General features: G+C 49.2%; 11 protein-coding genes across 11 annotated transcripts; 6 read left to right on the forward strand and 5 right to left on the reverse strand.

The window, feature by feature from the left end:
• Window positions 1-98: 98 nt before the first annotated feature.
• On the forward strand, window positions 99-3,380 carry K444DRAFT_616967 (uncharacterized protein). Its single transcript, XM_024881029.1, has 5 exons — window positions 99-437; window positions 511-605; window positions 652-769; window positions 824-922; window positions 974-3,380. The coding sequence occupies exons 1-5, from the start codon at window positions 267-269 to the stop codon at window positions 3,071-3,073; spliced, it is 2,583 nt and encodes an 860-aa protein (XP_024732793.1). The 5' UTR covers window positions 99-266; the 3' UTR covers window positions 3,074-3,380.
• Window positions 3,381-3,784: 404 nt separating this feature from the next.
• On the reverse strand, window positions 3,785-4,521 carry K444DRAFT_616968 (uncharacterized protein). Its single transcript, XM_024881030.1, has one exon. The coding sequence runs from the start codon at window positions 4,214-4,216 to the stop codon at window positions 3,842-3,844; it is 375 nt and encodes a 124-aa protein (XP_024732794.1). The 5' UTR covers window positions 4,217-4,521; the 3' UTR covers window positions 3,785-3,841.
• A 1,182-nt stretch (window positions 4,522-5,703) lies between these two features.
• Window positions 5,704-7,586, forward strand: K444DRAFT_82941 (uncharacterized protein). The gene has a single exon (XM_024888742.1). The coding sequence runs from the start codon at window positions 6,101-6,103 to the stop codon at window positions 7,415-7,417; it is 1,317 nt and encodes a 438-aa protein (XP_024732795.1). The 5' UTR covers window positions 5,704-6,100; the 3' UTR covers window positions 7,418-7,586.
• Window positions 7,587-8,284: 698 nt separating this feature from the next.
• Window positions 8,285-9,045, forward strand: K444DRAFT_537055 (GINS complex, Psf1 component; the record flags this gene model as incomplete). The annotated part of the gene is made up of 3 exons (XM_024875433.1): window positions 8,285-8,311; window positions 8,360-8,895; window positions 8,952-9,045. The coding sequence occupies 3 exons, from the start codon at window positions 8,285-8,287 to the stop codon at window positions 9,043-9,045; spliced, it is 657 nt and encodes a 218-aa protein (XP_024732796.1).
• A 1,776-nt stretch (window positions 9,046-10,821) lies between these two features.
• On the forward strand, window positions 10,822-14,313 carry K444DRAFT_537001 (sulfate transporter family protein-like protein; the record flags this gene model as incomplete). Its single annotated transcript, XM_024875430.1, has 5 exons — window positions 10,822-11,077; window positions 11,130-11,995; window positions 12,045-12,591; window positions 12,639-13,072; window positions 13,120-14,313. 5 exons carry the CDS (start codon window positions 10,822-10,824, stop codon window positions 14,311-14,313), a joined length of 3,297 nt encoding a protein of 1,098 aa, XP_024732797.1.
• Window positions 14,314-14,471: 158 nt separating this feature from the next.
• On the reverse strand, window positions 14,472-15,619 carry K444DRAFT_83017 (uncharacterized protein). The gene is made up of 2 exons (XM_024888743.1): window positions 15,318-15,619; window positions 14,472-15,262 (listed from the first exon to the last, which is right to left on the reverse strand). Exons 1-2 carry the CDS (start codon window positions 15,577-15,579, stop codon window positions 14,631-14,633), a joined length of 894 nt encoding a protein of 297 aa, XP_024732798.1. The 5' UTR covers window positions 15,580-15,619; the 3' UTR covers window positions 14,472-14,630.
• Window positions 15,620-18,130: 2,511 nt separating this feature from the next.
• K444DRAFT_596004 (ribosomal protein L6) lies at window positions 18,131-19,227 on the reverse strand. Its single transcript, XM_024878413.1, has 5 exons — window positions 19,159-19,227; window positions 18,982-19,029; window positions 18,666-18,921; window positions 18,405-18,582; window positions 18,131-18,343 (listed from the first exon to the last, which is right to left on the reverse strand). Exons 1-5 carry the CDS (start codon window positions 19,202-19,204, stop codon window positions 18,293-18,295), a joined length of 579 nt encoding a protein of 192 aa, XP_024732799.1. The 5' UTR covers window positions 19,205-19,227; the 3' UTR covers window positions 18,131-18,292.
• A 419-nt stretch (window positions 19,228-19,646) lies between these two features.
• K444DRAFT_645547 (putative dipeptidyl peptidase 3) lies at window positions 19,647-22,104 on the reverse strand (the record flags this gene model as incomplete). Its single annotated transcript, XM_024885097.1, has 5 exons — window positions 19,647-20,060; window positions 20,117-20,841; window positions 20,893-21,295; window positions 21,362-21,818; window positions 21,980-22,104. The coding sequence occupies 5 exons, from the start codon at window positions 22,102-22,104 to the stop codon at window positions 19,647-19,649; spliced, it is 2,124 nt and encodes a 707-aa protein (XP_024732800.1).
• Window positions 22,105-23,389: 1,285 nt separating this feature from the next.
• Window positions 23,390-24,225, reverse strand: K444DRAFT_536773 (putative 60S ribosomal protein L6-B; the record flags this gene model as incomplete). The annotated part of the gene is made up of 3 exons (XM_024875407.1): window positions 23,390-23,533; window positions 23,595-23,930; window positions 24,091-24,225. 3 exons carry the CDS (start codon window positions 24,223-24,225, stop codon window positions 23,390-23,392), a joined length of 615 nt encoding a protein of 204 aa, XP_024732801.1.
• A 194-nt stretch (window positions 24,226-24,419) lies between these two features.
• Window positions 24,420-26,193, forward strand: K444DRAFT_568117 (uncharacterized protein). Its single transcript, XM_024877191.1, has 4 exons — window positions 24,420-24,517; window positions 24,579-24,648; window positions 24,695-25,202; window positions 25,392-26,193. Exons 1-4 carry the CDS (start codon window positions 24,467-24,469, stop codon window positions 25,927-25,929), a joined length of 1,167 nt encoding a protein of 388 aa, XP_024732802.1. The 5' UTR covers window positions 24,420-24,466; the 3' UTR covers window positions 25,930-26,193.
• Window positions 26,194-26,555: 362 nt separating this feature from the next.
• Window positions 26,556-27,663, forward strand: K444DRAFT_83165 (uncharacterized protein). The gene has a single exon (XM_024888744.1). It carries the CDS (start codon window positions 26,899-26,901, stop codon window positions 27,451-27,453), a length of 555 nt encoding a protein of 184 aa, XP_024732803.1. The 5' UTR covers window positions 26,556-26,898; the 3' UTR covers window positions 27,454-27,663.
• Window positions 27,664-27,674: the final 11 nt, after the last annotated feature.

A 27,674-nucleotide genomic window follows, 5' to 3' on the forward strand; every position in this document is an offset into this window, starting at 1 on the left:
GTTTAACGCTTATCGACATCTCAGTATCACGTGATCAACTAGCAAGAATCTCGAGCGATACCCAGCACGCTCGAGGTCCAACGCGTCGAAATAAATTTACGAGCCTCTGCAAAGTCCACCAAGACTACCACATCTCTCCTTTGCACAATTTGCACCACCGCTATCATATTGCACATCCGCGCACTACTTAGATACCTTCTTCTTTCTTGTCTCTGCCGGCTACGAACGCACATTCAACTCCCAGCATCGCGAGGCCACCCTGCGAGATGGTGTCCTCCGGCAGGAAGCGAGGCCGACAGGAGATGGAGGCTGTCGAGCCCTCTAAAGAACTGAGTCTCCTTGATCGCATTCGCAATATGTGGGAGTTCGCAAATCTTGCACAATGGATCTTCATTTTCGGCAGAGCTGTTAAGATCGACGAGAATTTGGACATCGAGGTTGGTCTTTCCCCTTCGGCTAGGTACACCAGCGCTCGCTGGGAGTCTGAGAACCGCGATACTGATCTTTCAGGAATTGGAAATGGAATGTCTCAAGACGCACTCGACAGTCCTGGCCGAGACCGGTCTGGCTCTTCTTAAGTTTGTGTCATCACATAGAGGCCTCACGTCAGTCTCCCCTTCATCTTCCTATTCCTTTGCTGACAATGCAAAGGCCCGAGATATTCGATGAATACACACGAAGACAGTATATAGCCAAGGCGCCTAACCGGAATCCATTCGGCGTTGAGGAAGAGCCCCTTAAGTTCAACGATTTTGATGTTTTCACAAAGGTACGCTCTCGGATGAAGCTTCAACACAGATTCTGCTGATGGTGTGGAATTTAGATTCGAGTTTTGCAGCAGCTCACTCAGTGGACAATGGGAAACCCAGACCGCATTCGCGAACGAATGGAGGAGCAAAAGGACACAGAACAAACCTTTTGGGTATGGTCATTCATAATATTAACATGGACCACGTTAACACGGATCAAACAGAGGATTGAGCCATTTGGATGGGATTCAGATGATCGCACATACATCGTCCTTGACGACAATCGCCTATACCGCAGGACTGACCCCCCTCCACCACCTCCCATGCCGAAGCCGAAGAAGAATTCCAAAAAAGCCAAGGCAGCCCTCCGAGCCAGCAAACGTAGAAAGATTTCTGAGCCGACTGAGAGTGAAGCAGAACCCACAGAAGACGCGGATATCGTGGACCTGGCAATAGCGGACAAGGAAGATGATGGATTTGGTGGCATGACTTGGGAATGCCTTGCGGTTACTTTGAACCAGTTCAACGACTTCATTACTTCGATTGAGAGAAGCCGAGATCCAAATGAGAAGATATTGCGCAAGCGTCTCATCGATGACGTTCTTCCAATGTTGGAAAAGCAAGAAGAGGCACGAAAGCGCAAGCAGGCTCAAAAGGAGCGAGAATTGCTTAACCTCGAAAAGCTTGCACATGCCAAGAGGTCAGGCAGGATCGCAGGCAAAATGGAGCAGCAGAAGAAAGAAGAGGAGGCTCGTGAAGCTGAGCGCAAGAAACAAGCCGAGCTTGCCATGGCCAAAAAGGAACAGGAGAAGTGGATGAAACTCGAGAAAGAACGAGAATCGCGGATGATGACCCGAGAACAGCGACTTAAGGAGAGAGAAGCCCGTCGTATTCTACACGAAGAAGAGTTGGCAAATCTCTCAGAAGACAGCAAGAAGCTCGAGACCGGGCAAGGGCGCTTGTCGGAGCGTCATCTCAAGGCAGAGATCGAGCGGAAGAAGCAAGCATTGGAGGAGCTTGCTGAGGAAGAAGACTGGATATTCGATTGCATCTGCGGTGCCTACGGACAGATCGACGATGGCACCCACAGCATTGCATGCGACAAGTGCAACATCTGGCAACACAGCAAATGCGTGGGTGTTAGTCAAGCGGCGGCCGACCGAGAAGATTTCCACTTCATATGTACCACATGTCAGCGCAGAGCGAAGGATGCAGAACGGGCGAAGAACCAGCCGCCTATCAAGATAAAACTTAACAGGCCAGGCTCTTCATCTTCACCCGCAGCAACCAAGCAGAACGGTTTGCCGGCCGTGAATATCAAGGTCAATGGTACTCCGAATCTTCAGTCATCTCCAAAGAAGATCGAGCCCGCCGCCCAACAGCACATGTCACCATACCAACCAGCTAAAGCAACCGGCCAACAGCCGACCTCATGGCAGCCGGGCTCCCTTTTTACCAATGCTCTCCAAGGACATTCACCCGCTCCCACCGCACAGCAGCCGCCGCAACGGTTGGATCAGGCCAGATCCATGGCACCTGCGCCTGTTCAACGCCCCTACTCAGGGCCCTATGGCCCGTATCCAAACACAGGGAGCCCCGCACTCTCCCCTTATACTGCTCCGCGACCCCCGAGCGCTCATGCATTCTCTTCACCATTGCCACATAGCCCGACAAGCCTTCCCCCTCCTGCACAACCAACGATGTATACATGGGTGAATGGAAGCAGTCACAATGTGTCGCAACCAATTCCTCAAACCACACCTACCCAGCAAGGAAGCGCCAGGTACTCTCAAGTTCAAGGTTCACCTTCAATGTCTACAAACCATGCATACGGTGCACACCTACCGCAGACTTTGAACGGCTCGCGCCCAGGGTCGAGTGGTAATGACCACCGCCGAAGCTCTATAAACCTTCCCTCGCCGCTTTCGAGTGCTCCTGTCTTAGCACCAAGCAATAACGGATACCCAGCAACCAACCTCTCTGTGGCCGGCAGCCCAGCTTTGGGTTCTTCAAGCCCTCATTTCACAAAATCGTCACCTCCGCAAGCTTTGTCGCCCCCTATTGTACAGGCAGGAGTGCCTGTGCAACAAGACCGAGATGCTGGCCATGCTTCCGCTTTGCCTCCCGCCGCAACCGGCATTTCACCAACAAAACACTCCCCCCCTAGACCTTCCACGTCGAACGGGAGCATGGGCTCGGCAACTCCTTCTGTGCTACCACCAGTCGCTTCTTTAACACCGAGTCCACAGCATCAGAATTTTACCCCTCCTGTGAAGGCTTCAGAGCCGGAAAGGCCTTTGCCAAGTAGTCAAACTGCACCATGATCTCCTCTCGTCAAGATAGGTCATGTTATTTAGCTCGGGACTGACTAATAAGGCAAAGGGAGCAGCTTCTCGCTGTGGCGTGACGATATCTCCCTCATGATCAAGCAGACTTGTAATATAAAATTTTGAGGAGACGGCGCATTACCGTTTTCTTTCCTAATTGTTCTCTTTTAAGATGGCATCAAAAGGCGTCGTGGACGGCGTCAGTGTGGGCGATTGTCTGGTATTGGAATTCTCACGACCGCCATGACTGTTTAAAAGGCGAATGGGATAGACCAGCACTGCATCGTAAAAACGATAATTGTAGAACAATAGTTGATGAAAATGTCCCCTGATTCGCAGATTTGCCTGATTTTACGTCGTTCACTGTTTGAAATGCATCGCAGTCAAGACCTCAAGTTGTCATGTATCTCTGGGCATGATACGTGAATCAATTTATCTTGCCTGGTTTGTAATTATGTCCTTTATAACTTCCGAGTAATTTCAACTCATTTCAGAGGCTGGGAAATTTACAAGCACTTTTCGTAGTCAGTGATCGCTGGCTCTAGGAATGTTGAACTGCATCCCAACCCTGCAAAAAAAACTCGCTTGTTGAACCCCTTGAAAGCTAAGCTCCCCCCGCACGGTCCTCGTTGACATGAGGTTGGATGAATGTGGTGGGAGGAGGATCGGTTGGCAGGGAGCGAGAAGTCAAAAGCTTCTCTTGCGCTGGGGGTTGCGCCACCATGTATCAGCATGAGTGGGCATTGTTTAACAGGGAAAGCCTCATCATAAATTCCAAGGCATTAAATATCCAGTTAGCTTGTAGTGACCACGAGATGGCTCCATATTGAGAATTTTCGTTCGTATATTTCTGTATCTTGTAGGGCGAGAGGCAGTTGGTAACGAACGGAGGAGTCTCCGAAAACGATGAGAGGCAACCAGATGGGCTGACCACACTTCAACACGAGACAAGAGGCTGGCAGCCCAGAGCAGGGAAAGACCTTTCCCAGTATCACCGCTCTCAGAAGAGAGATTGCTGTCTTCATATGCGCCGAATAGGATCGTTCCCACAGTGAAACCGATGTCCAAACAGTCTTGCCTCATTTCGTAAGTGCAGCGCCACTGCTGCAGGTAGCCGTTGAGTTCGTGCTCGCGTGGCATTGCCACCCAGCGTGATGTCTACCACAAAGCGTCGCACGCTGACCACTCCATCTGCCTGTTCTCAATATAGACTCAGGCGGCACTGAGCCCGCAGTGCCTCCTCTTGCGTGAGGGTATAGCAAATTCAGCATAAGTTGTGTGCTGGATGCAGTGTGTCCTTTCCGGGGCGGAAAAGCCGGATAGGTGTGGCTGCATTCCTCAGGCCAGGAGCAGCAACCAAGGAGATCTGTGTAACGCTGCAAGCATTCCTCGCCGCTGTCGGATGGAGCCGAGGAAAGCTGCTTAGGGTTCCTTGCTAGCTGCTGCTGCAAACCTCCGTGTGTGCGTGAACTGGTGGAGAAGGACTGCAAAGCTCAACCATGGATCTCAACTGGGAAGGGAGCTTGCTGTTTGCGCTCACCTGTAGCCTCGACGGGAACCCGTAATAATAATGTTTTGCCCAGGATAACGTAAACAGAAGTTGTGATATGGGTCTCTAGTCTCTAATGGCAAAAAATACCGTCCAATGCAGAGTGAAGGTTTGATGAGTTCAACATGGTCATGGATTCCTCGCAGCATTCAATGTATACTCCTACAGGAAAACAAACGCGAATGTATTGCTTGCACGTCTGGAAATTGAGTATGCGCCCAGCGATTTAGACATGACTGAATTCGGAAACAGTGGTTGGCCGAAAACAGCATCCCCAAGCTCGTCAAAATCACCCAATTCGGCGAATATGCATTAGGAGAGATCGAAATGCGAATACATAAAGCGCGGGGGGGAAGTCCTTTCTTAGATTTGAATCTCAAAACAAAGACCATCTCGTCTTTCTGCCTGGTCAAAGTTTGGACTGAATTGCCTTCGCGGGACAGTATCCTGACGCAGCTTCCGACAAAGAGATACCCAAGACTGCAGCCTCAGAGCATTGGTACTGATGTCAGGGGTATTAGCACTGGAACATCGCATCACACTTGTCCGCCAGTACGATTCCAGAACATCAATCTGCTAGGAAGAACGTGCATTGCTGCAAGACGGTTGCCCGCGATAGGTTCGTCCCAAACTTTCCCATACTGCACGGTCCGAGAGAAAAGACAAACCATTCCCGCTTGACTCAATTCCCGGACCAACGTCTAATAATTGGAACTTCAGATGAATTATCTCTCAGCAAAAGAACTTCGCTAGATCGTCCTTCCAGAAGCTCTCAAGATCTTCTTTAAGAAGTCTTTCCGGTCTTACTTGGCTGCCGAACTTCTCTCGCTAAGCTCTCCAACGAGTTGCCTGACGACGAGGCCCACCATCCATCACAAGTCTATACGCCATTCAGTCTCCATCCCCTCGGAGTAGCGACTCAGTGTGTGAAAATCAAGAATCGGTACCTCAGCAACTCTGCGGGTGGTCGTGAATAACGTTTCCGTCATCCCAGTCATCAATCGTACTCAGACTCATTACCATCGCCCTCCGCCAACACTTTGGCAACGCTTCCGCTCCTGGAATTCCATAAACCCACCGCCCCCCAAAACATCAAGCGGCGATAGAAAGCAACCTTTTCAAATAACAGAAACTGCGATCCGGAAGCCTTCATTTAGGATGCCTCCATCTCCAGCACCACAGAATGATGGGGAGATTATGCAGCATGGTCTCCATCATGTGCTTCAACACAATTCGAATACTTCATATCCCCAGCAACAGTACGATGAAGGAGTCCACCTGCACTCGAATTATGGTTCCCCAGCGCCCACACAAGACAGCCCCTACGGCTACCGTGGCGAGCAGGCTAGGTATCCATACCAGCATCAGCATCAAGATTCAGGCTTAGGAAACCAATTTGTAAGAAATACTGTGATATGGTGCAGCAGACTTCAACTGACATATGCTAGGAGTACCCTCAGGACTTTCAACAAACGATGTATCAAGACCAATACAGCACACCCGCGACATCACCTCCGACACCATCGAACGAGATGCTGAAGACAAGAAGTGGGTTGGCTGTTCAGAGGGCCCACCAGAACTTAAGGCCAATGCCTGAAGGCGGAAGATCTCGCGTTGAGAAATCGCCCAAGCCAAAGAAAATCAAGAAGGAAAAGATCAAAGCCGAGAAGAAGGTTGCAAAACTTGATAAGCCTTTGAGCGAATTGACGAAGGACTTCAAGCACGTTGAAGTTCAGGATATCGAAGCATACGTCAACAGATCCACTGAAGAGCGACGGAAAGAAGTCGACGAAGGCAAGGTACCCGGCAAAGTCAAGCGCCCGATGAACTCTTTCATGCTTTACCGCAAAGCATATCAGAACCGGGCCAAGGAGTGGTGTCTCCAGAACAACCATCAGGTGGTTTCTCAAGTTTGCGGCGACAGCTGGCCACAGGAGCCAGACGAGATCAAGGATCAATACAGCGAATGGGCTCGCGTCGAGCGTCTCAATCACCAGAATGCGCATCCCGGTTACAAGTTCTCTCCAACCAAGCCTGGCACTGCCAAACCGAAAAGAAAGCAATCTGAAGACCTGTCTGACGAGTCTGACTTGAGCGATTTCGAATGGCAAGGTGGATCGACCAGAAGATCAAAAAAGTCTCGCCAGTCTCCCAGGGTGGATCAGCCTGTCGCATATCCAACCACGAAGTCTGCCTACCAGTACGAAACGCGAGAGAACTCGATGGAGCCAAACCACGATGGCTACAATATATCGTCATACCAAGTCACGAACCCCGGACGACCTTTACCATTGCCGTACAGCCAGACAGACTTACGAACAGGCGAGTACTATCAACAAACAATCCAGAGCAACCCCTCCTTGCTGGGAGTACAAGATGTCATCTTGAGGAAGGCGGTAGCACCTGGCATGCACGCATACCTCGGACTTCCTGGAGGTCAGGAGTACGACATGATGGGGACATTCACTCACCACCAATATGAAGTGCCACCACACGGCGAGCAAAGGATCGATCCTTCGTTGTTGGCTCAGGACCAGGCAATTTTCGACGGGCAGTACGTCGATTCCACTCAGCAAATTATGTACATCGGCGGAAGCCAAAACGGGGATCATCAATGGCAGCCTTCATATGAGCATGACCCTACGATGCCATTTCTCGATCCTCTGTTGACTCAAGACGGGTCGCGGATTCAAGATCCTCATATGGACGTCTTAAAAGGGAGCCAAGACGGATGGCAGGTTGAAACTCTGGATGCTGGTGGAGAATTCGACAAGTGGATGGACGGGGAGTAGGAAGGATTGTCTTCCGAATCCAATGAAGTGTAGCCGCATGGAAGCGGGATCTCTGGCGTTTAGGACTGAGGCAAGAAGTTGACTACGAACATTTTTGGCAGCGATCAATGGCGTTGGAGGTTGACCATTCTGTTTTGGGGGATTGCATTTGAGTCTCTGCCTGTGTAATGGCATAATGGATCCAATTTTGTGTGTAGCAAGTGGATAATTTCATGTTCCATAGAACTCTGGCGAGGTGACGTTTTGTGAATCTTTACCAGGCCGTTTCAGAGACTCCAGCGGTTGCAAATACGGTCGGAATGCTTTGTCCATGGTGGATTGCGAAGTCATACTTGTCATTAGCTTCTTTGGTGATGGGTGTTGTTGCGCTTTTGCCGAAGGTTCATGAGTGACGGAGGTACACTCCCTCTCTCATTATGATACCCAAGAAATGAGGGTGAAGATTTGGACCTCATGTGGAAGATCGGTATCTTGATGTGTACATCGAAAAACAGTGAGAGTTGCAATGTTTGCTTGTTCCATTGTTCATGCAGGTAGCCGTCAGGTCTGGGCGACAATCGGACAATGATGACTGGGAAGAGCGCCGATGCCATCATCATGACCCACATTCCGATAAAGATAACTCGGGTTCGGCAAAGCTTGTCTCCGGAGGGTTATCTGAATGGTGAGACTTGAAGTTCAAAGATGGGGAAGTGTGAAAGGAGAGGGAGGTTCGGCGCTTAATTTAGCGCGTACTCGGTATTACCTAATTCAAGGTTAAACGCGCCGCGTCCTCAGCGCCCAGACGCGCAATCTTGCTTCCTATCAATAATTACAAGGCTGAGGAGTTTAAATTCCCATATTTGGCCCATTTCCCGACTCTTTAGAATGTATGGAGACGTGGGAAATAAATTGGTATGAGCGAGGTTCGATACCAATTGCCATTACTGATACTCGCGCCAGGTCCAGCATGCCAAACGGACTCAAAAGCTTGAACATCTTCCCCCTTACCAGACCGAGCTCGTTCGTGCTGTGACGAGGGAAGTACGAGACTTAGACAAGGATCAGTCGAACATTCTCCAGTCTATCGGTGGCTCCTTTGACCCTGCTGCGGATCCAGCAACGGCCTGTACTCTCCTGGTTGACCACCTCTGCATGCGGCGAAACAAGCGATGTCTGCTTGCATATCACCGCACACGAACAGATAAATTGGAGGAGATGGTTTGGAACGGTAGCGATATTGCGGATCTGGCGGCACAGCAACAGAGAGGTCCCAACGGTGGTCAGAATGGCGCAGCTGATCTTGGTAACGGCGAAGGGAATACTAGCAGTCTGAGTCCAGAGGAAGAGGAGTATGTGAGACAATACAGTGACCTACTGGCTGCATACAAGGGTCAATGGACAGATATCGACTTGACCGGCAGTCTAGAGCCGCCACGGGATCTATTTATTGACGTTCGGGTGCTGAAGAATGCAGGCGAAATTCAGACGGAGTATGGGTGAGTCTCACAGAAATCAACACGTGGAAGGCATTTTATCTGATTGGATGGTGCAGGACCATTAACCTCACGAAAAATTCTCAATTCTATGTCCGCCAAGGAGATGTTGAGCGTCTGATAGCACAAGGGTACCTGCAAAAGCTCAGTTGAGACTACATTACCATGCATCACTGGTACTGGCTCAAACCAAAAGGGGTATCGCCGCAAGAAAAGGATACTCCAGTAAATGATCACTGGCAGGTTAAAATAGATTCTCCGAGACGTCCAAATTGATCGAAATACTTGAGTGCTCTTGCGGAGAGAGACTTCAGCTCCGAAAGCAGTCTACACTCTATTATACTATCATCATATCATGCCGCGAACGGAGGGGGGCGCAACGTGATCGGTGCAATGTGCGGGGAATAGCTGGGGTTCGAGAGAGGGGCTGGGAGAGGCAAGCAGCGAAATGGAACCTTGTCCCTCGAATCTATCTGTGTGAACGACTGGGATTGAAAGGTCGACAAGCCAACAGCTATCCGGATTGAGCTTTCACGATACTTACCAGCCTAGGGAGAATTTATCGGACTCCTCGCATAAGAGGCTGAAAATTGCAGATTATTTCACTCATTATGCTGTCCTTGGTATTGAGCACTGTATTGATTACTCCAAGCAACCCACCATCGTGCGAATTGAACGTTTCCCGGGTCCGGAGTGAACCCATAGGGAGAAATGGGGGGCATCACTGCAGGTATCAGGTGAGGATTCAGAGATTGCACGCACATGTGGTAGCGGATGGCGTCGTATGGCGTAAAACTGCAGGCGGATTGACAATACGCGTGCTTTTCTGAAGGGTCATTTGCGACACCTGCATGATGCGGGGTAGGGCCGTCGAGCTCGGGTGATGTGTGGCCACGGAGCTTCTGCCCTGCGGAGAACATTGTCTCGTGAAACGTTGAAGGTGCATAATCTCACTCGCAGACATGTAGTGTTGCTTCCAAGTGGATGACAGCAATGTTCACAACAGTTGCTGATGTGCATATGAATGAGGTTGGAACTGATGCCAGGTGGCGCAGAGTTGATTGATATCTGGATGTTGCCGCTTGGAAGACGGGCAAGCTGAACGGAGGCGCATGAAAAAACACAGTAAAGGGGGGGTGGCGTCGCAGTGACACGCCGTCAGTGGCTTTCTTCATCACATGTTGGGAGGAAACTGTTCTGTTCAACGGTGAACAGTTTATTCAAGAGCAAACCTTACCACGCAGATCACAATTTGGAAGACTCTCCAATTGCAGTTATCCTTGGCTGTGCAGGTATGGTGTTGAGTTGTACGGAGCAATGCATGCTGGGCAACGTGAGAGGAGGTTTTTGTTTCAGCTCCACCAAGATGCAGCTTGAAAAACGCTCCTTGCACCCAGTCACGGCGTGGTGGGGCTCCATCGCGGCTTCTGCAGGGCTACGCTTGCCTGTCACGATGATTGGCTAACGGGACAGCGCCAGCCACGGCAGGGAAGGGGCAAGGCCACGCCAGGTTGGATGATAATTTTGCCTTCGCCCAGAAACCGCTGAGGATCATCGATTCATCATGCCTAGGCCTCAAGTGCCGCTGGCGCGCGCTGCCCCGAAGTACGGAGTGTATGCCTCTAGACTACCGTGCAGTATTCTCATTCTCAGTCTCAGTCTCAAAATTCTCTTCCAGGTGCAGCCGCTTTCATCGTCGAGCCAGCCTCCCCGCCTGCTGTTCCCTGCTCGAGCCTCTAGACCCGTCAAGGTAAGCCGCGGGCCCGGCCATGCCCTCTCCACTAAGGCTGGTTTTCTGCAATAATACTACACTGCGTCCCTCAGAATTCTTATTCCTGCCTCTGTCTTCCCGGTCCTCCCCTAGAGCTCCAGAGTGTGTGGCCAGACATTGCAGCCACTCGTTGTTTCCATTGGGGGAATTTGTCGACGATGTCATTCTCTTCCTCAGGTTTCGGATCCTCTCGACGATTGCGTGCTCCTTCTGCTGGCTCTCATTCAAGTCCGCGACTTATTCCTGGCTGCTCCGACTCTGTCGATGGCATCTCCAATGCCAACTCGGAGGTGAACTACGGTTCTTTTCGAGGACACCAGGAAGGGCACAGCACAACACTTAGTCCGGCTATTGCTTCCGGCCAACGAGAGCCCACAAGATCTTCTGTCCATCTCTCCTACCGAGGAGCCCTAGGTATGGCAGCTTTGTTTTCAATTACGTGCCCAGCTGTTGACTCTGTGTATAGCTCCAATAGATAGTGCGCAGCATGCCCGCAGTGTTCGAGAAGACACAGCAGAGCTCGCTTCATATGCTCTCTCAGACAAAACATCAGTGCAAAGCGCCTCTCCACGGCAACGATCAGGACAGACGCAACTCGAATCTTACTTCGCTCAAGGACCTGAAGATGAGAGCAGGCTTGGGGAAGGATTACACCGACACGCCATAGCAGAGGTCTCGGAGCCAGTCTCGCCGGAAGACGGGCCAACGTCTCGATCCCAAGGGAAGTCTGCTCTCACAAACATGTTGAAGCGGTCCCCGCCCAGCACCTCGCCGCCGCAGGTGGATGAAGATCATAATGATAAGCCAATCCCTGCGGCTGATGGAAACGAGGATGACCAGGAGCAGAGACGTCTTATTATAACACCGAATGGTGTCACAGTTGATGCGTCGGAAAGGACACCATTTTTAAGGAAGGATACCGCCTTCGAAACCCACCATCCAGACTGGATTCGTGGGCAACAGGATCTCGAAAGACAAGAAGTACGGCGTCGAGTTTCCTGGCCCAAGCTCCGCAACGTTGTTCGTTGGCCCAAGGAGAAGGTCATAGATATTGCCCGTACTGTCTTGAGCCCCAAGAGTTGGGATCGGAAGGTAATTGTGCAGAAAGCTGTGAAGGAACCTTTTGGATACCTGCCAGCCGTAATCCTTGGCCTCTTATTAAATATTCTTGACGCCCTGTCCTATGGAATGATTTTGTTTCCCCTAGGGCAACCCATCTTCGAGAAGCTTGGGTCTGCTGGCATTTCAATGTTTTATATCAGCTGCATCATTTCACAGCTAGTATATTCTTGTGGTGGGAGCATATTCAAGGGTGGCATTGGTTCAGAAATGGTTTGTGAACATCTCTTAAATATTTATTTTCATGCTAACTGGAGGGTAGATCGAAGTCGTTCCTTTCTTCCACAAGATGGCTTTTACAATCATGGCCAAGGTCGGCGAAGACAATCCGCAGGCAGTGATAGCCACTACCATTGTCTCCTACGCCATCAGTTCCATTATAACCGGCCTAGTTTTCTTCCTCATGGGAACTTGTGGCTTTGGATACATAGTTGGTTTTATCCCGAGACATATCCTCATCGGCTGTATTGGGGGTGTTGGGTGGTTCTTGGTAGCCACAGGATTCGAGGTGACTGCCCGCTTGGATGGTAATCTCAATTACGATGGCGCAACACTGCGGAAGATGTTCGATCCAGCTAGCTTGATACTTTGGGTCATTCCGTTCTTTCTCGCTGTGATCCTATATTGGTCACAACACAAGATCACCTCGAAGTATTATCTCCCTGCCTACATCTTGACGATCCCGGCCGTTTTCTACTTTTTCGTGTTCTCCATGGACCAATTAGATCCAGGGAAGCTCAGAGAAACCGGTTGGATATTCAACGGACCAGAAGCTGGTGAACCGTGGTGGTATTTTTACACGTTATACGGTACGTCTACTTTACCGCTTTTGTCGAGATCTTGCTGATTGTATTAGATTTTAAACTCGTGCACTGGAACGCGATTCTAGACACTGTGCCTGCCATGTTTGCTTTGACATTCTTTGGCATCCTCCATGTGCCTATTAACGTTCCCGCGCTTGCCTTCAACATTGGAGAGGACAACTGTAACCTGGATAGAGAACTGATTGCCCATGGAGTGTCAAATGTTCTCTCTGGATTTGCAGGCAGCATTCAAAATTATCTTGTTTATACCAACAGTGTTCTGTTTATCAGGACTGGCGGTGATGGCCGCTTGGCTGGAATCATGCTCGCTATCTTTACAGGAGGCGTTTTGATGATTGGTCCTGTCATCATTGGATATATTCCAGTCATGATGGTGGGTGTATTAATCTTCGTTCTCGGATTTGAGCTGTTTCTTGAAGCAGTTTGGGAGCCTAGGAAGAAGCTTAAGTTGCTTGAATATCTTACAGTGAGTCCTTCCACTCGACCACGGGGACTTTATGCTCACATTTCTAGGTTGTGGCCATCGTCCTCATCATGGGTGTCTACGACTTCGTCATTGGTATCTTCATTGGCATCGGTCTTGCATTCATAACTCTTGTCGTGCAGACATCCAGGGTTCCGGCTGTACGAGCCTCATATTCCGGTGAAATCGCCGGATCGACTGTCCGAAGAAACCCTGTGCAATACCGCTATCTGCGAGAAGTAGGACAACAAATCCATGTGACGAAGCTCGCTGGTTATTTGTTCTTTGGCACCATAGTCAGTGTGGAAGAGCGAATTCGAGCACTGATAGAAGATGAGACGTTCCACGAACGGCCTATTCGCTTCCTGATCTTTGATCTTTATCACGTCACCGGAATTGACTATTCAGCTGCGGAGGCTTTCAATAGGATCAACAGGGTCTTTGGTAGAAAAGGCGTCACTTTGGTCATGAGTGGCGTTGACCCGGAAGGACCACTGGGTCTTAGCCTCCAAGCTGTAGGCCTGGGTCAAGATGGACATGAAGTGATGCTCTTCGAAGATCTTAATTCGGCTCTTGAGAGCTGCGAGAACGAGTTATTGAAGACTTTTTATGCTAATAAAGAAGCTCGCACAAGTCGCAACGCCCCTTCGACTTATCTTGACGTCCCAGATCAGGATCGTGGTAGGCCCACGCATACTTTCGACACTCAATTTAGTTCACCACGGCGAAACCACCTTCACAAGGTCGCCACAAAGACACTGGACGACAATCCTTCAGATACACGATATATGAACTTCAAGGAGCCGCTCCGATTGATTTTACGGACTTTTCAAGGGCTAACTGAGAAGAACGAAGACTTCTGGTTTCGAGCCGTTCCGTTTTTCGTTAAGAAAGAATACCTCGCTGGTACAATACTCTTTCGCCGTGGTGAATCAGCGAAGGGGTTTTATCTTCTAGAAGATGGCATTCTTCGAGCTGACTACGAATTGCCTCAAGGTCGCTATTTCGAGAGCATAGTCGCAGGGACCACCTGTGGGGAATTGCCATTCTTCTCAGAGACCGATCGGACGGCGACCGTGCAAGCTGAACGTAACTGTGTAGCTTGGTTGATGGACAGGGACCACTGGGAGAATCTTCAAAAAGCTGACTCTGAAGTAGCCCAAGAACTGCTACGCATATCCCTAAAATTGACGAGCGAGAGGATGAGCGCCATCACTTCCTACGTATTGACAACGGCCGGATGATTTTCGAGAGAATTGATTTGTTTCGTGCAATTGAGCAAATGAGCATGAGTGGAGCGTGTTTTCTGTATCATAAACCCGTGGGGAAGATGTGCATTGTTCCGGAGTTCCCAGGAGTCTTGGATAATTGGAAAAGTCATTTAGCTGGCGTCATAGATGGACTGGAGGAAGTGGAAATACAAAAAGCTCTAGGTCTCTCTTCCCAGTGTGTCAAAGGAATACTCAAACTACTAAAGTTACTTACGCAGATACTCATTAAGTAGTGAGTTGAGTATAAGTAGGCTCCATATCCCATTCTCAGGGAAGAGTCCTCGCCATATCTACTTACTAAAAAGCCCAGGAAACAAAGGCCCATCATTTTTAACAACTGGATCCGCAGGCATCTTACACACCATTCTCACAAACTCAATATCCCACGAAACCTCCCCATCCGCGAGTTTCTGCAGCCTCTGCAATCCACCCAAGCCCGGTATCTGTTCCGGATTATCATCCTGCGCCTCAGCAAAGAATTTCTGTGCCGTCTCCAAATTCATAAATCTAAACACCCCAATAAATGACTTCTCATCCACGCCCCACCCATCAGCATTCCCGCTCGAGATAATGCCCCCCTCGCTTTTCAGTGCAATTTGGCGGAAGGAGACCCATGCACCTTCCCATACCTTCTGCTTAGTGCGTGAGGGGATATACGTATCTAGAATATGAATCTTGGAAAAATCAAAGGTAGGAGAGAAATGGAAGGTTACGAATACGGAAATGTAGGGGCCGAGTCGGTGGGGATTTCTAGTGGGAGGAAGCGCGAAGGCGTTCTCGCGGCTTTGCGCGCTGGACGTAAGGGCGAAAAGTGATGGGGAGCTAGATTGGAAGGGGGCGGGGCATGACTGCCACTGTTTATAGAGGTTGGTGAACCCTGGGGAGGCAAGAAAGTGCTTCCGGTTATCAGATGATTTCCAATCTAGTAAAGAGTGATGAGTACTGGGCAGTAAGATAAAGGCGAGGCAAGCGCTCACCGATAATTAGCTTGATTACTTGAGGTAATTCGACTTGAGGCATTTCCACCCGCCGACCCCACCATAGCATCTTTACGCTTTCTTGAGTGGAGTATGTTTGTATCATTTTCGCCCAGATCTGGCCGACTGGTGTTGCTTCATTCCCCAGGTCAACTGGCTGGGCAAATTCGAAGGTGATGATTTCTGTAAAAGCGTACTCGCTCGGATCTCGCTGCACTGGGTGACCCAGTGGTGTTCCGAACCGAGTAAATATGTCAGACATTGCGTAAAGCAAACTTGGTTTGTGCGATAGTTGTAGGTCCTTCCCTGACTAGGCTTGAGTTAAGTATGGTAGAATACTCAAGTAGTTTGAGCAACCTATCACGTGATTCATTTTATTAAATATCTCTCTTTTATACTACAAATACTATCTAGTTCTTTTCTTCATTACCTTTCTCTACCTTTATTATCTTTTAATTACTTAAATCTCCTCTAATACTACTTATTATACTAGTAAAAATTGGAACGGTTTGACAGAGGGGGTTCTGCCGTACTTTATTAGTCAGCATCAACCCGGCGATCGAGCCGGGGTTCATTTCCCTGATTCCCGCCGAGGTCGAGCGAATCAAGGTTTGGTGGGCCTAAAGCCACTCTTAATCTCGCTAGAATCCGTCGCAAAGCTCGCTTTTATTGGCCTCATCCGGCTCCGTGTTTTTCTTGTGGGGATCCTTCACTAAATACACTGTCCCGTGTCCTATTCTCGAGGATAAGCATTTTGCTGGGCCAACTATCAGTCAAATCACATTCAGGATGGAGGAGCTCAGCTCAGAGCTCGGAAATCACATCACTCACCCGGATTTTTAAGAAACCACAAACCAGTTCCAAATTCACTTTCCCCATAAGCCCATATCCCTGCTGCGAATATTGTTCGTTATCCCCTGCAATCTAATTGTGTGCAGAGTCGCCCAGCAAATCGGGAGGTTGGCCAGCGCAAAAAGTTGACATTTTCAAGTAGCGACTTAAGTCTCCCCTCCCAAGACCTTCCACCCTTCCCTTCCGCACACACATTCCGCAATTGTCTTTCTGATTCTAGGTCTTCCTTATCGCTGCTGCACGCGACTATCGATTGAGTCGGAAAAAACACTCTCGTTTGTTCGGAGCTCGAAGCTGCAGGTTCAAGTGGAATTTCGCACTGCCAACCAGCAATTGAGCGCTGCGAAGCCAAGTCAACTGTCAAACTTCGATTTACAAGCGAAAATACCGCCAATTCCAGAAGCACAATCGTCACAATGCGACTCTCGCAGACTCCCCCGAGTCTTCTATCACTCCTATTTTTAGTCCTCTCGCGACCTCATACCGTTACCGCGGGACCATTTCCGAAGGATGACTTGCATGATTTAGGGTTTTCCTATTTGATGGACCGAGACTGCGTCTCCTATTGCGGTTACAACAATATGTACTGCTGTTCGGCAGGAGAAGCCTGCTACACCAATGCTCAGAATATTGCAACCTGTACCGGTGCAGGGGTAGTAGCAGGAGGAGGAGCATACGGAGTCTATACAACAGTATTCACAGAAACCGATTTGGTCCTACGAACAAGTACATACACCTCCTGGTACGCTGTAGCAACACCGACACCGACTGCAATTGTTCCAGCAGTATGTACATCGGCGCTGGGACAATCGTCTTGTGGGATCATCTGCTGTGCGAGCGATCAAAAATGTGCAGCGGCGGGCACATGTACACCTTCAAACTACGTTCCCTCGACTTCAGCAACTGGGTCCGAGCCTTACCGGCCTACAAGTGGCGGCATCTCGACGGCAACAACTGTAGTTTCTGCTACCACGACTGCGCCATTCACCCCCCCAGCAACCGCCAGTGGAAGCAGCATTCCAATTACCAAATCAGGAAGTAGCAACGGATTGAGTCCTGGTGCAATTGCCGGGATAGTGATCGGAGTCATTGCTGGTATCATTCTCCTGCTTCTCTTCTGCTTCTGCTGCATCATCAAAGCCGGATTCGACGGCCTCCTCGCGCTCTTCGGTGTAGGAAAGAAGAAGCGCAGATCCACGGAAAGAGTCGAGGTCATCGAAGAGCGGTACTCTAGACATGGAAGTGGAACAGGAAGAAACACTCACAGCACGTGGTTTGGTGCTGGCCGACCAGCCAGAGTCACCGAGACGAGAAAGAAAAAATCGAGCGGCTTCGGAGGCTTGGGTTACGTCGGAGCAGGCCTGCTTGGGTTGGCTGCTCTGTTAGGGCTGAAGAGGAGACATGATAGAAAATCGGAGAAGCCACCGACATCAGACATCAGTAGTTCATACTACTCATATACGGACACTAGCGCAAGTGAGTAAACCCTTTTCTCATAGTTTTCAAATCAATTACTAACAGGACAACAGGCAGTGCCAGTTCAGACCGAAGAACGAGAGACACGAGAGGAACAAGACATACACGGCGTTAGTTCTTTATTGAAGAGGACATAATTTGAGATTTTGATTTGGGAGCGATCATCATTGGCGTTGGGTTTGCATCTGAAAGTTTGAAGATTGTGCAGGCAGCATGTGCATAAGTGTCAATAATGGGAATATACCAGGGAGCATCGACGGAAAGCCTAAGTTGAAAGCAGGGGATGGTTAGATGTAGATATTGCGGATGTGTATACTTTGTATGCCTTGATAGGCAAATACCAATGCCGGAAGAATGTCAATATGGTGCCCCATAAATACTGTCCAGCGTTTCTATCTTCTGAACAATGTGATCAAATTGCGTGCACCTGCAGCAGTCAATAAAGAGCACGGGGTAAAGGTCAGATGTCAGAATTCTGACTTGAACGCCTTCTGGAATGAAATGCACTTGATAGAAGGACAGCATCTCTTGTGATCAAAGTATTTTGCAAGACTTTCATTCTGAGCACCTTGCTAAATAGCATGCAAAGCAGCCCTTATGCAGACCCCACATTCACCTGGTACGTAAGAAAATGTTGCCCATGCCGCTCAATCCTCATCGATGTTGCCCTTCTCCGAAACGTACAGACCGTCCAAGAACTATTTCCAACGTCAGAACCAAATCCCCATCTTCAAAAAAATGCAGCCAGCGCAATCTTACCTTCCGGATATCCTTGTTTCGTACTCTGCAGATTTGCTGGATGTCGGCTGCGGATTGTGAGACGCTCTCGAGCGAGTTACCGTACAGCTGCAGCTCATCCTTCTGGTTCTTCGAGGGCTCAACATCGACGCCGGGTTGCATAACGACCTTTCGGACAATCTTCTCTCCAATGAAGTTTCTGTGTATCCCGTCAGCACTTCGTCCCCCCTCACATCTCAAAACCCCAGCCTTCTCAAATCCGAGCAGGGCAATCGGACGTACCGGATCTCCACCTCAAACAGACCCGTCTCGTTGTTCTTATCGACGTTCACGTTGATGGGGAAATGTGCGTAGACGTATCGCATCTTGTACTTGAAACCCTTGGTGACGCCGATGATCAGGTTGTTGATGAGCGTTCGGACTGTGCGGAGGGTGGCGACATTCTTTCGGGCACCGTGGTGCAGTTCGATTTGGATGACATCCTTCTTGGGATGCGAGAAGTTGACCGCTAAGTGGTTGAGGTTCTTGGTGAGCTTGCCTGTACAATATTCCGTCAGAATCTACTCTTCCCTCTACATCTCGCTCATTTACTGCGTACCTCGTGGTCCTTCGACGGTGACAAGTCTCGACTTAATGGTGACCTTGACTGTTGGAGAGAAGCAGGTCAGTAATTGCTCTTCTTCCAATGCGCCAGGCCGAGAAGCGTCTTGATGTACATTTTGCCTGGCGCTTCTCGCTGTGCTTCCAGGACTAGGGGAAGGCCAATCGCACTCACCTCCCTCGGGGACGTTCAAGGTCTCGGATGAATGAATGTACTTCATTTTGGACCTTTCGCGTTGTCGGAATGGCGGGGAGAAGGAGGAAAATTTCGCGGTCAACGTCAACTTTCAAGATCACGAATTTCGAATGTGCGGTTCATTCGCTTAGGATATGCCAAGCACGTGACACTCGCTCTGAGCTAGTCCTTTCTCGGACGCATTATAGGAGGCCGAATTTCAACAACATGACTTGTTTTTCATGTGTCGAAGAATAAATGAGTGGGAAAGAATGCGAGCATCCCAGTTGCGAGTGTTGGGGCAGCTCTCAATTTCATTATTCGAGCCGAGGTTTGGACATCACAGGAGTAGCGATAGTGACAATGTTCCAACCTTGGTTTAGACCTTTTGTTGTTACCAAGAGCCATTGGTTTGTGTCCATGAATACATAGAGTTTCTTTCATATCTTCATCAACAACTTTTGCTCACCATCCACGAAGCACACTCCCTAAATATTCCGCTCAGCAAAGCTTTTGATCATTCCCTCCAAGCTTGGTTCATATTCCACCAATGCTACCTTGCCCGTGGCTTCATCAAGTACAGTGTTCGTCTGTACGAAGACCTTCCGTGGCTGCTTGTTCCTGAGGACTTCATGCCTGACCTTCTGGCCCCAGAACTCGGGCTCAACATAAGTCATGTCAGCATACAGCTTCGTGCCTTCCTCGACATCTGCAGTAGACTTGTAAATGTGGAGCTTCTGCAGATAAGCTTCAACAGCTTTCCGTCCTACAGTAGTGATTTTGCTTCGATCAAGCTTTATCATCAAGTCTGAAAGGTCTTCATTTTTGTAATCCAGCTTGCAAAAGTCGTCTGGAGCGTCGAGGAAACACTTCAAGATGGAAAATCGCGCTTGGGAGTGAGCCTAGCATCAGAATCTTAGATCAGTATCGCCTTTAAAGGTGAAGTTGGAGATATTACTTGGCCCCATTTCCCTTTACTGGGATCGAACATCTCCATTGATGCGATCCCAGCTCGCGCCATTGATAGGTATGCCGCGTACAGCACATCTCCTGCTTCACCATCCATATCTGGCTTCCCATCCCCGAAACCGAAGATTTTCAATATAGAAAAATCACAAGCCAATGCCATCGCAACGCACTCGGCTCGGCATTCTTCATAACTTGCTGCTATACTTCCAAATACAGAGCCCCACGTCTGGCCAGGTTTGTAGTAAGTAGTGACCGGCCTGTTAGTTATTGGACTGATGGGCGGACAATTTATATCGAAATTATAGACACCGGTCTCAGTCTCTTGAAGCAGTTTACCTGTTCCATGGCCAAGGAGTTCATGAATCCCGACCTGGACCTCGAAGGCGGAATCACGATATTTCTGAAAAACCGCGAGGTCAGCTTCAGAGATGAATGGGATCTTCTCATTCGGAGCTTTGGCACTGAGAACATTGCCCAATGAAACGTTTTTGAAGCCCTCCGTCTGTCGAATATCATCGTAATTTGGGATATTAATGCCCGCTGGAAGCCCAGAGCATCCGAATGACAAGACTTCCAGGCTGGTAAAGTCTGGGCTCAAGAATTTGTCTTTCTCGAAGTCCTTGGACCATGGCAATTTTGGAATCATGGCTTCGGCTGCGTCGACTAGGGAGCCGAACGCTTTCGTGCGCTCCAGATTGACCGTTGCAACAAAGCCTACACAAAATTTGATCAGTAAAATGAACCGTTCACGAGCGAGTTGCTAACCTTCCCACTCTCCTCTCACTCCATGAGGATCTCTGTAAGTCTCAACAAAGCCGATGTTCGACTCAACCATAGGTCTCTTATCCCGAATCCAGAATCGCTGCGAGTTCTTGAAAGCTTCCAGAGAACCTTCCTCGAAAGACTTAGCATAGGCGAGCTGCATGTTCTTCTGGTTATCATTCTCGGCATTCTCGGCAGCTTTCTTATGGTAGCCAGCGATGAGACTCATGATACTAGAGTAATCACCGTAGACCAGTCTCAATTTATGTCCTTTCAGCGAACCATCGTCGATCTCGAACTCAGTTTCCTTCCCGATATCTCCACCTGCAGTGGGGACATTTGTGACAGCTGCAGCAATCAACACGTCGAAGCTACGGTCAGGATTTTTCCTCAGTCTGGTGTTCTCCTATGTGATGTGTTAGATCATGTTGAGTCTCTGAATGTCCAGAAAGGATGGAACATTGCAGCTTACCACAAGGAGGCCCTTCTTCTCTAAGAAGTCCGAGACAGCACTAATATCTGTCTTGGTAATTCCCTTAGAATCTGGGTAATACGTTGACAGGTGACCTTCGTCCGGATATCCCAAGTGCATCATGCCGGAATTACCACTTGAGAAAATTGCACCCTTCGTTGCCTTGTAGAACTCGTTGGTTTTTGGGTAGACAGCAGCGAGGGCATCGAAAGCTTTCTCATCACCTCGTGGGACGAACTTTGAGTCTCCGAAAGACTTATAATTTCCGCAATTGCCTAAAAACATGGTAGCGTACTCGAGGAAGTACTTCAATTCCTCGTCACTGATGCCTGCCTTCGTCTGGAGTGATTTCCAGTCGCCATTAGATGCCTTATAGAGCTCAATTATGAAGTCATAGATGCTTTCGGATTCGGGAGAAGTCTGACGGAGAGTTATGCGCATGCCAGTGAAGGCAGACCTGAAGTCAACATTAGTGACGGTGCCTTAAGAAGTAGCGGGGTTCTCATAAATGTTGACAACCCTCCGATGCATTCAGATCATGATTGTTCCAACTCATAAGGTACATTGAGACTCAGCGTTGAAAATGTAATTGGTATCATGATTGAAATCGTAGCTTACCTGCTGATGTAGTGTGCATAACGTCGCTGCTGATCTGACAGAGCCTCGAAGTGCTTCTTGATCTCGAGGTTGACGGTGCTTGGCGGAGAATCCGCAAGGAAATTCTTGAGTTCCTGTGCGTTCATCGTGAGATGTTGTTCAACACTGGGTAGTCTGTTGACAGGAGAAGACGATGCCAGCATGACACGTCTTGAAGGGGCTTGACGATATGCAGCTCCACAGGAGGGGATGTGGCTTATCACAAGGCTGAGAATGCAGGGGTGGAGTGAGAGGGCTGTCCAATGAGCACGCAGAAAGCCGCTCCTTGGCCGCTATGTTGACATCCTCGGGATTCAACGCCTAGGAAGACTCAAAAGTTTAGACAGTCATGAGTTCTCGAGCGTGGTTTTTTTATGTCAATATCATTCTGCACAGACCATACAGCACACAACCCCAGCTACCAAGTATATTATACACTCGAGTCTTCTAGACAACCTGCTCTTCTAATTGTTTACATATATTGGCCAAATCTTGAGGACCAACCCCTGAATATTACCCAAAGATTTCAGGCAATCCTTCCATGCTGGCTCTGATCTTAACTGTTCCGCGGATGCTCCTTCAGACACAGTCCCCATGAACAGGGGGATTTGCAATTAGGGAACCTTCGGATTTTTGATTTCCTCATCTCCTACGTTACATATGTGCTGTATGTTCCTCGGCGTCAGAATAGGACTCTCCGGCATCGGGCAAGTCTCCAAATGTCCTAAAATGTTCGGAACAATATCCTTGACCTTCAATGTTCCGGCCTACTCTAGACATGTAAGGACTTATTGCGCCCAACTTAGTGCAGTACCCAGGCAACTACACTGGGTGGGTTTGTGAAAGTTAGTGAATCGAGTTGTCAAGAGCTTCTTGTAAATGTAATTGATTGTTCAGAAGACGGTGGGTCAATAAGTTCAACGCAATACCCCTGCAGAGTTGGACCATTTAGAAGGTGAAAATGTTTAAATTGAGATGTAAAAGCAACCACCGCAGATTTTCCAAGAAACGAAAGACAGGCGTCAAAAATACAGAGACTGAGCTGTCCCGAAATTTCAGGTCGAATGTGGCATCTTCCCTTAAAAAATGCAATGGACTCTAAATTTATACACACTTGTGTGTCACAGTCCACTACCAAACGACCACAACTCAACACTTGAAGGGCTGCTTGCTCCACAAGAGGGACATGTTCTGCCATTAGTGTCCTCATGTTGCTTCAAAACCCCTCGCATCACAACTCCGCTGCCCCATCTTTTGCTTGATGTCTTCGTTATTGCAAATCTGATTACAAAGCGCCTTAAGCAATTGAGATCGATAGCCTTCATCATGAAAGCACCGTGACCAGTCAATCGATTCCCACATCCCTCATTCTACGCCCGTCTAACCATCCATTTACCAGACCATCTCGTGTGGCCGATCGCCCTTTCGCAAGCTGAAGGAACTGGCCAGGTAGCTGATGAGTAATGGCTCCTTCTTGATCGTTGACAGGAGAGCCTTGTCTACGGCCTTCTGGTCTGCGGCACGGCTGCTCGAGGGCTTCTTCTTCTGTTCGGTTGTCAGTTCTGATCCCACGCCCCTAAAGAGGGTATTTCCTCACCTCTGCCTTCTCTCCTTGCTTGAAGAATTGCTCCTCTCCCTTCTTTTTGTCACCCTTCTCTCTCGCAAAGTACTTGTCACCAGCAACCTCATCGACCTTCTTCGAGTCAATGCCAGACAAATCGACCTTTTGGGAAGTGGCGATAACATAACGCGCGTTGACTCTTCGCAGAGGAACACCGTTAACCTTGAAGGGACCGGTAACGAGAAGCACGCCTTGTGAGAGGTTCTTCAGGAGGATGACGCGCTTGCCACGGAAACGACCAGCAAGGAGGATGAGGATGGTACCGGGAGTGAGAGATGGACGAGGAGTGGAGACGCGGATGGATTTGCGAACCTACAATGTGATGTCAACTATGTCGTTCTCTCTCATCCGATTCCCAGAGCTGCTCAACACCACAAAGAGGCGTTTGCGCCCTCGGAGAACAGCATTGGCTTGAACAACTGGGAATTGAAGCTTTGGGGGGTCCAGTGCTCGGAGATGTAATTGAACCCACCTTCTTTGGTTGAACCTCATCCTCTGCAGGGTACCACTTCTTCGCCTTTTGGGTGTGATGGGGAACCTCTCTCGTCGACTTGCCAAAGGTCTTCTTTTGACCCGCAGGCCTAGTTGCTTCCAGAGTTGCCGACATCTTCGAGGTGAACCGATCGATGGGTGTTGGACGGTTCGTTGTTGTGTCGTTAGTCGTCGTAAATTGGGAGGAGGGTTCGCGATTTAATTTTCGTGTGGTGGAAAGTGCGACTGACCTAAGCGAATGTCACGTGAACTTATTGACAGACTCGCGCGTGCCCTCGCGATCTTCGAGCTCCAGGCTGAGAGCTTTGTAAACATTTTAACAAGCAACTCTCACTTTTCAACGACAAAAAGCCACGATGTCTGCCAACCCGATAATTACATTTAAGGCTGGCCGGTGCGACATCAATGTATGTTCCTGCTCCTCTGCAACCCTCTACTGTCACTTCCGGATGCTTATGCCCCAAACAGCAGTCAAACAGACCTTGGAAAATCACGCCGGATCCAACACCTGGCTATATTTACATGTACTCTGAAGATGGTACCTACTCTCGATGATGGCATCAGAATACCACTGACTCTGCAAGACATGACACACTTTTGCTGGCGCGAACGAAGCAAGGCCATGACCGATGAAGACAATCTCGACCTCATCATGTTCCCCTCTGATGCACACTTCGAGCCGTACGAATACAAGACCTCAAGTCAACCCACATCCAAGACAAATGGCCGCATATTCGTTCTGAAGTTCTCCTCGTCCTCCTCAAGACATTTCTTCTGGATGCAATCAAAGCCTCAAGCACAAAATGGAGATGCCAGCTGGTTCAGCCCTCGAGACTTAAAAATCGGCCAAATCGTCGACACGCTGCTCCAGGGTGAGGACGTCAATGTATCTGAGGAGATTGCACAAGTTCGGGGCGGTGGCAACGGCGGAAACGAGGATGAAGATCAGACAATGGAGGATGTAGAAGGTCATGGAGATCCGTCAGAACACCACCAAGGCGGAAGTGGTGGTGCAGGGCCAGACGCCACTGGCGGGGATATTAGAGAAGAGGGGGCTGGTGCAAGGGAAGGCGGTGCTGATGGCGGACGAGCGTAGGTCAAATTTCATCGCATGACAGGCATTGCTTGAGCGTTTACCACCAAGGCGTTTGAGACAAAAAAAAGGGGCGGAACGAGCGATTCGTTCATGTACTGCTAGACTGAAAGACTTGAATCAATATTGAAGATTTTCAAGGTTCTTGGCTTGTGCAACTCATGGATTGTGGCTGACAATGTGATCAGTGCCGGCTCCGGCCCAACAGACGCTGCCACGGTAGTTCAGAACTTCCTCAACTCATTGAAGGGTGGACAAGGCATTCCGACGCAACCGCAGGGAGGTCAAATGTTCACTACATTACCAGATCTATTACCGTCGTCCACGACTATTCCAATTATCGACTCGGCCAGTCCTGCACAAATCGACAACCTCCTGAGCTACCTCCCACCGGCAATTCTGCTTATTTCACAGTCATCTTCAGCACAGATTGACAGAACGAAGGAGCCAAGTGCGGCATCTGCTTCTGCGGCGATTGAGGCTCTCCCATCCGGAGAGAAGAAGGCCATATTGAAGCGAGTATTGAGAAGTCCTCAATTCAACCAGAGCTTGGGTAGCCTCACCATGGCAATTCGAGATGGAGGACTGCCTAGTATCGCCGATGCACTAGGAGTGAAAGTCCAGAATGGAGGTTTTGTCAGGGGCGGTAGCGTACCTCTTGGAGGTGGAGAAGCAGTCGAGTCATTTGTTGAAGGCGTGAAGAAATCAGTTGAGGAGAAGAAATAGAGAAGTAGTGACCGAATAGCCATTGCCGTCCACTGCCATTTCACTTCGAAAGACTTGTACCACAATAAGACCTCTAGACTCACACCTTGCTGGAAGGCCGGGGGAGATTATAGAAACCAAAGTAGATCAAGACCATTGAAGAGCAGAATCTTGGTGGCAATGGTTCACAAGAATCAGATGCGGAATCAAGTAATTTCTATTTATTTTGCGGTTGTGGAACGTTAGTTCCCGAAGTGTTGTGAAAAGGATAATTACAAGACCCACTGTCAAACTTCTCGCTTCTGTGTCTCAATGGATGCAAGCCTAGCGGGTGTGGCTCGGCTCCCTGCTACGGTCGAAAATGACGAAGGAACTTCTCAAGCAATTTGGACATCAATAGGAACTGTAACAAGGTGAGCTCTGAACAGGATTCAGATTATTCCATGCATCGATATGCTTTTGCTTGTCATCACAAAATCTGTCGTTGGATGTGCTTGCCCCTGTTTAGGGTTGTGGCTGCTGGTGAAGTCAGAATCGCTTCCTATTGTCCCAGAATACGCTAGTGCTTCCCATTGTTCACTGCACAACAATGGGAAGCCTAAATTCCATGCAATGACAATACGAACAAATCAATGGAATAGGTAGTATCTTCTATGATTGATTGATATGTATTTATTTAAATGCCCTCTGCAGCTCTTCGAACTCCTTTCTTTTCCAACTTCACCATCTGGTCTCAAGTGCGCAAATCCTTCACATCTGCTCAGGATTATCACAGCCCTAGAACCTATCTCACAGCTTCCATTCACTCTTCGTAACTTCCGAGACTGGGATACTCAATTATCAAAGTTGTATCTGATTGTCACCTTTCTCCATTTCTTTCAACAACAACACCACAACCAACACATACGCAAACATTATCGCCACCTCCACAGAGGCAGTCCTCGTTCTTATCCGAAGACTACTTCATATTCTGAATCTTGAAGCTTCTCAATGGCTTCTCGCGGTTCTGCCCTTCCAGGCAACGCCAACCAAACCCCTCCACCAGCCTATGGCGGCGGCGCACCACCCGGTATGTCAGACTCACTTGTTCGTCATCTTACGCCCGACACTAACAACACAGACTACTCGGAGGACGAAGAGGATGGAGAGGAAGGAGCCGAAGATGAATCGAGTTCTCTTTCAGCGATCAACATTATCATCCAGGTCCCCCTCCACATCCAAGGCGACAACAACCTAGTCGCTGTCGACACTGCACAAGCCGTCAACAAGATTGTGCAGGGTATTGTCGGATCTCTCAAGGCAATGAGCATGAGCGGACAAGGAGTGCCAATGATTGACGAGGATGGACGACCAAGACCTATCACTGTCACGGCGGTTGCGGAGGTCAAGATCACTGGCTCGAGGAATGTTGTAGGAGAAAAGATCCGCCCAATGTTGCCAAAGTCGGGCCCAAAGCCAGCACAGGACAACAAGGAAGGCCCAAGCATCAAGCGCGAGCGGGAGGGGAGTGAGGAGGCCGAGGCGAAGCGGACTCGACTGGAATAGGCATGCTTTGGGGCATGGAACTGGAGTAAGGTGTGCTCTGGTCATAGGCTGGGGTTTCCAAAGATCTCACTGACTGGGCTGGGTGTCATTCTTGCTTTACATACTCTTGCCGCATGCGAGGGCTAATCATATGTGCATGGACTTAAGGCCAAAACTCGAGGCTGGCAGCAGGAACCTTGCAGCTTTTGTAAGCAAAACTCACAAACGTTGCTTACACATTT

Source organism: Hyaloscypha bicolor (genome assembly GCF_002865645.1).
Source record: "Hyaloscypha bicolor E unplaced genomic scaffold K444scaffold_124, whole genome shotgun sequence".
Lineage (NCBI taxonomy): Eukaryota > Fungi > Ascomycota > Leotiomycetes > Helotiales > Hyaloscyphaceae > Hyaloscypha > Hyaloscypha bicolor.

Bases quoted from the DNA above. Each gene is read 5' to 3' on its own strand.
- K444DRAFT_616967 (XM_024881029.1), top strand. From the start codon at position 267: ATGGTGTCCTCCGGCAGGAAGCGAGGCCGACAGGAGATGGAGGCTGTC. The intron at 606-651 runs GTCAGTCTCCCC...GACAATGCAAAG, and splicing joins TCATCACATAGAGGCCTCAC to GCCCGAGATATTCGATGAAT. The intron at 923-973 runs GTATGGTCATTC...CGGATCAAACAG, and splicing joins ACACAGAACAAACCTTTTGG to AGGATTGAGCCATTTGGATG.
- K444DRAFT_616968 (XM_024881030.1), bottom strand. From the start codon at position 4,216: ATGCCACGCGAGCACGAACTCAACGGCTACCTGCAGCAGTGGCGCTGC.
- K444DRAFT_82941 (XM_024888742.1), top strand. From the start codon at position 6,101: ATGTATCAAGACCAATACAGCACACCCGCGACATCACCTCCGACACCA.
- K444DRAFT_83017 (XM_024888743.1), bottom strand. From the start codon at position 15,579: ATGTCTGACATATTTACTCGGTTCGGAACACCACTGGGTCACCCAGTG. The intron at 15,263-15,317 runs GTGAGCGCTTGC...ACTCTTTACTAG, and splicing joins AGTAATCAAGCTAATTATCG to ATTGGAAATCATCTGATAAC.
- K444DRAFT_596004 (XM_024878413.1), bottom strand. From the start codon at position 19,204: ATGAAGTACATTCATTCATCCGAGACCTTGAACGTCCCCGAGGGAG. The intron at 18,583-18,665 runs GTACGTCCGATT...CGGGATACACAG, and splicing joins CTGTTTGAGGTGGAGATCCG to AAACTTCATTGGAGAGAAGA. The intron at 18,344-18,404 runs GTAAGATTGCGC...CGTTGGAAATAG, and splicing joins GAAACAAGGATATCCGGAAG to TTCTTGGACGGTCTGTACGT.
- K444DRAFT_568117 (XM_024877191.1), top strand. From the start codon at position 24,467: ATGTCTGCCAACCCGATAATTACATTTAAGGCTGGCCGGTGCGACATC. The intron at 24,518-24,578 runs GTATGTTCCTGC...TGCCCCAAACAG, and splicing joins CTGGCCGGTGCGACATCAAT to CAGTCAAACAGACCTTGGAA. The intron at 24,649-24,694 runs GTACCTACTCTC...TGACTCTGCAAG, and splicing joins TTACATGTACTCTGAAGATG to ACATGACACACTTTTGCTGG.
- K444DRAFT_83165 (XM_024888744.1), top strand. From the start codon at position 26,899: ATGGCTTCTCGCGGTTCTGCCCTTCCAGGCAACGCCAACCAAACCCCT.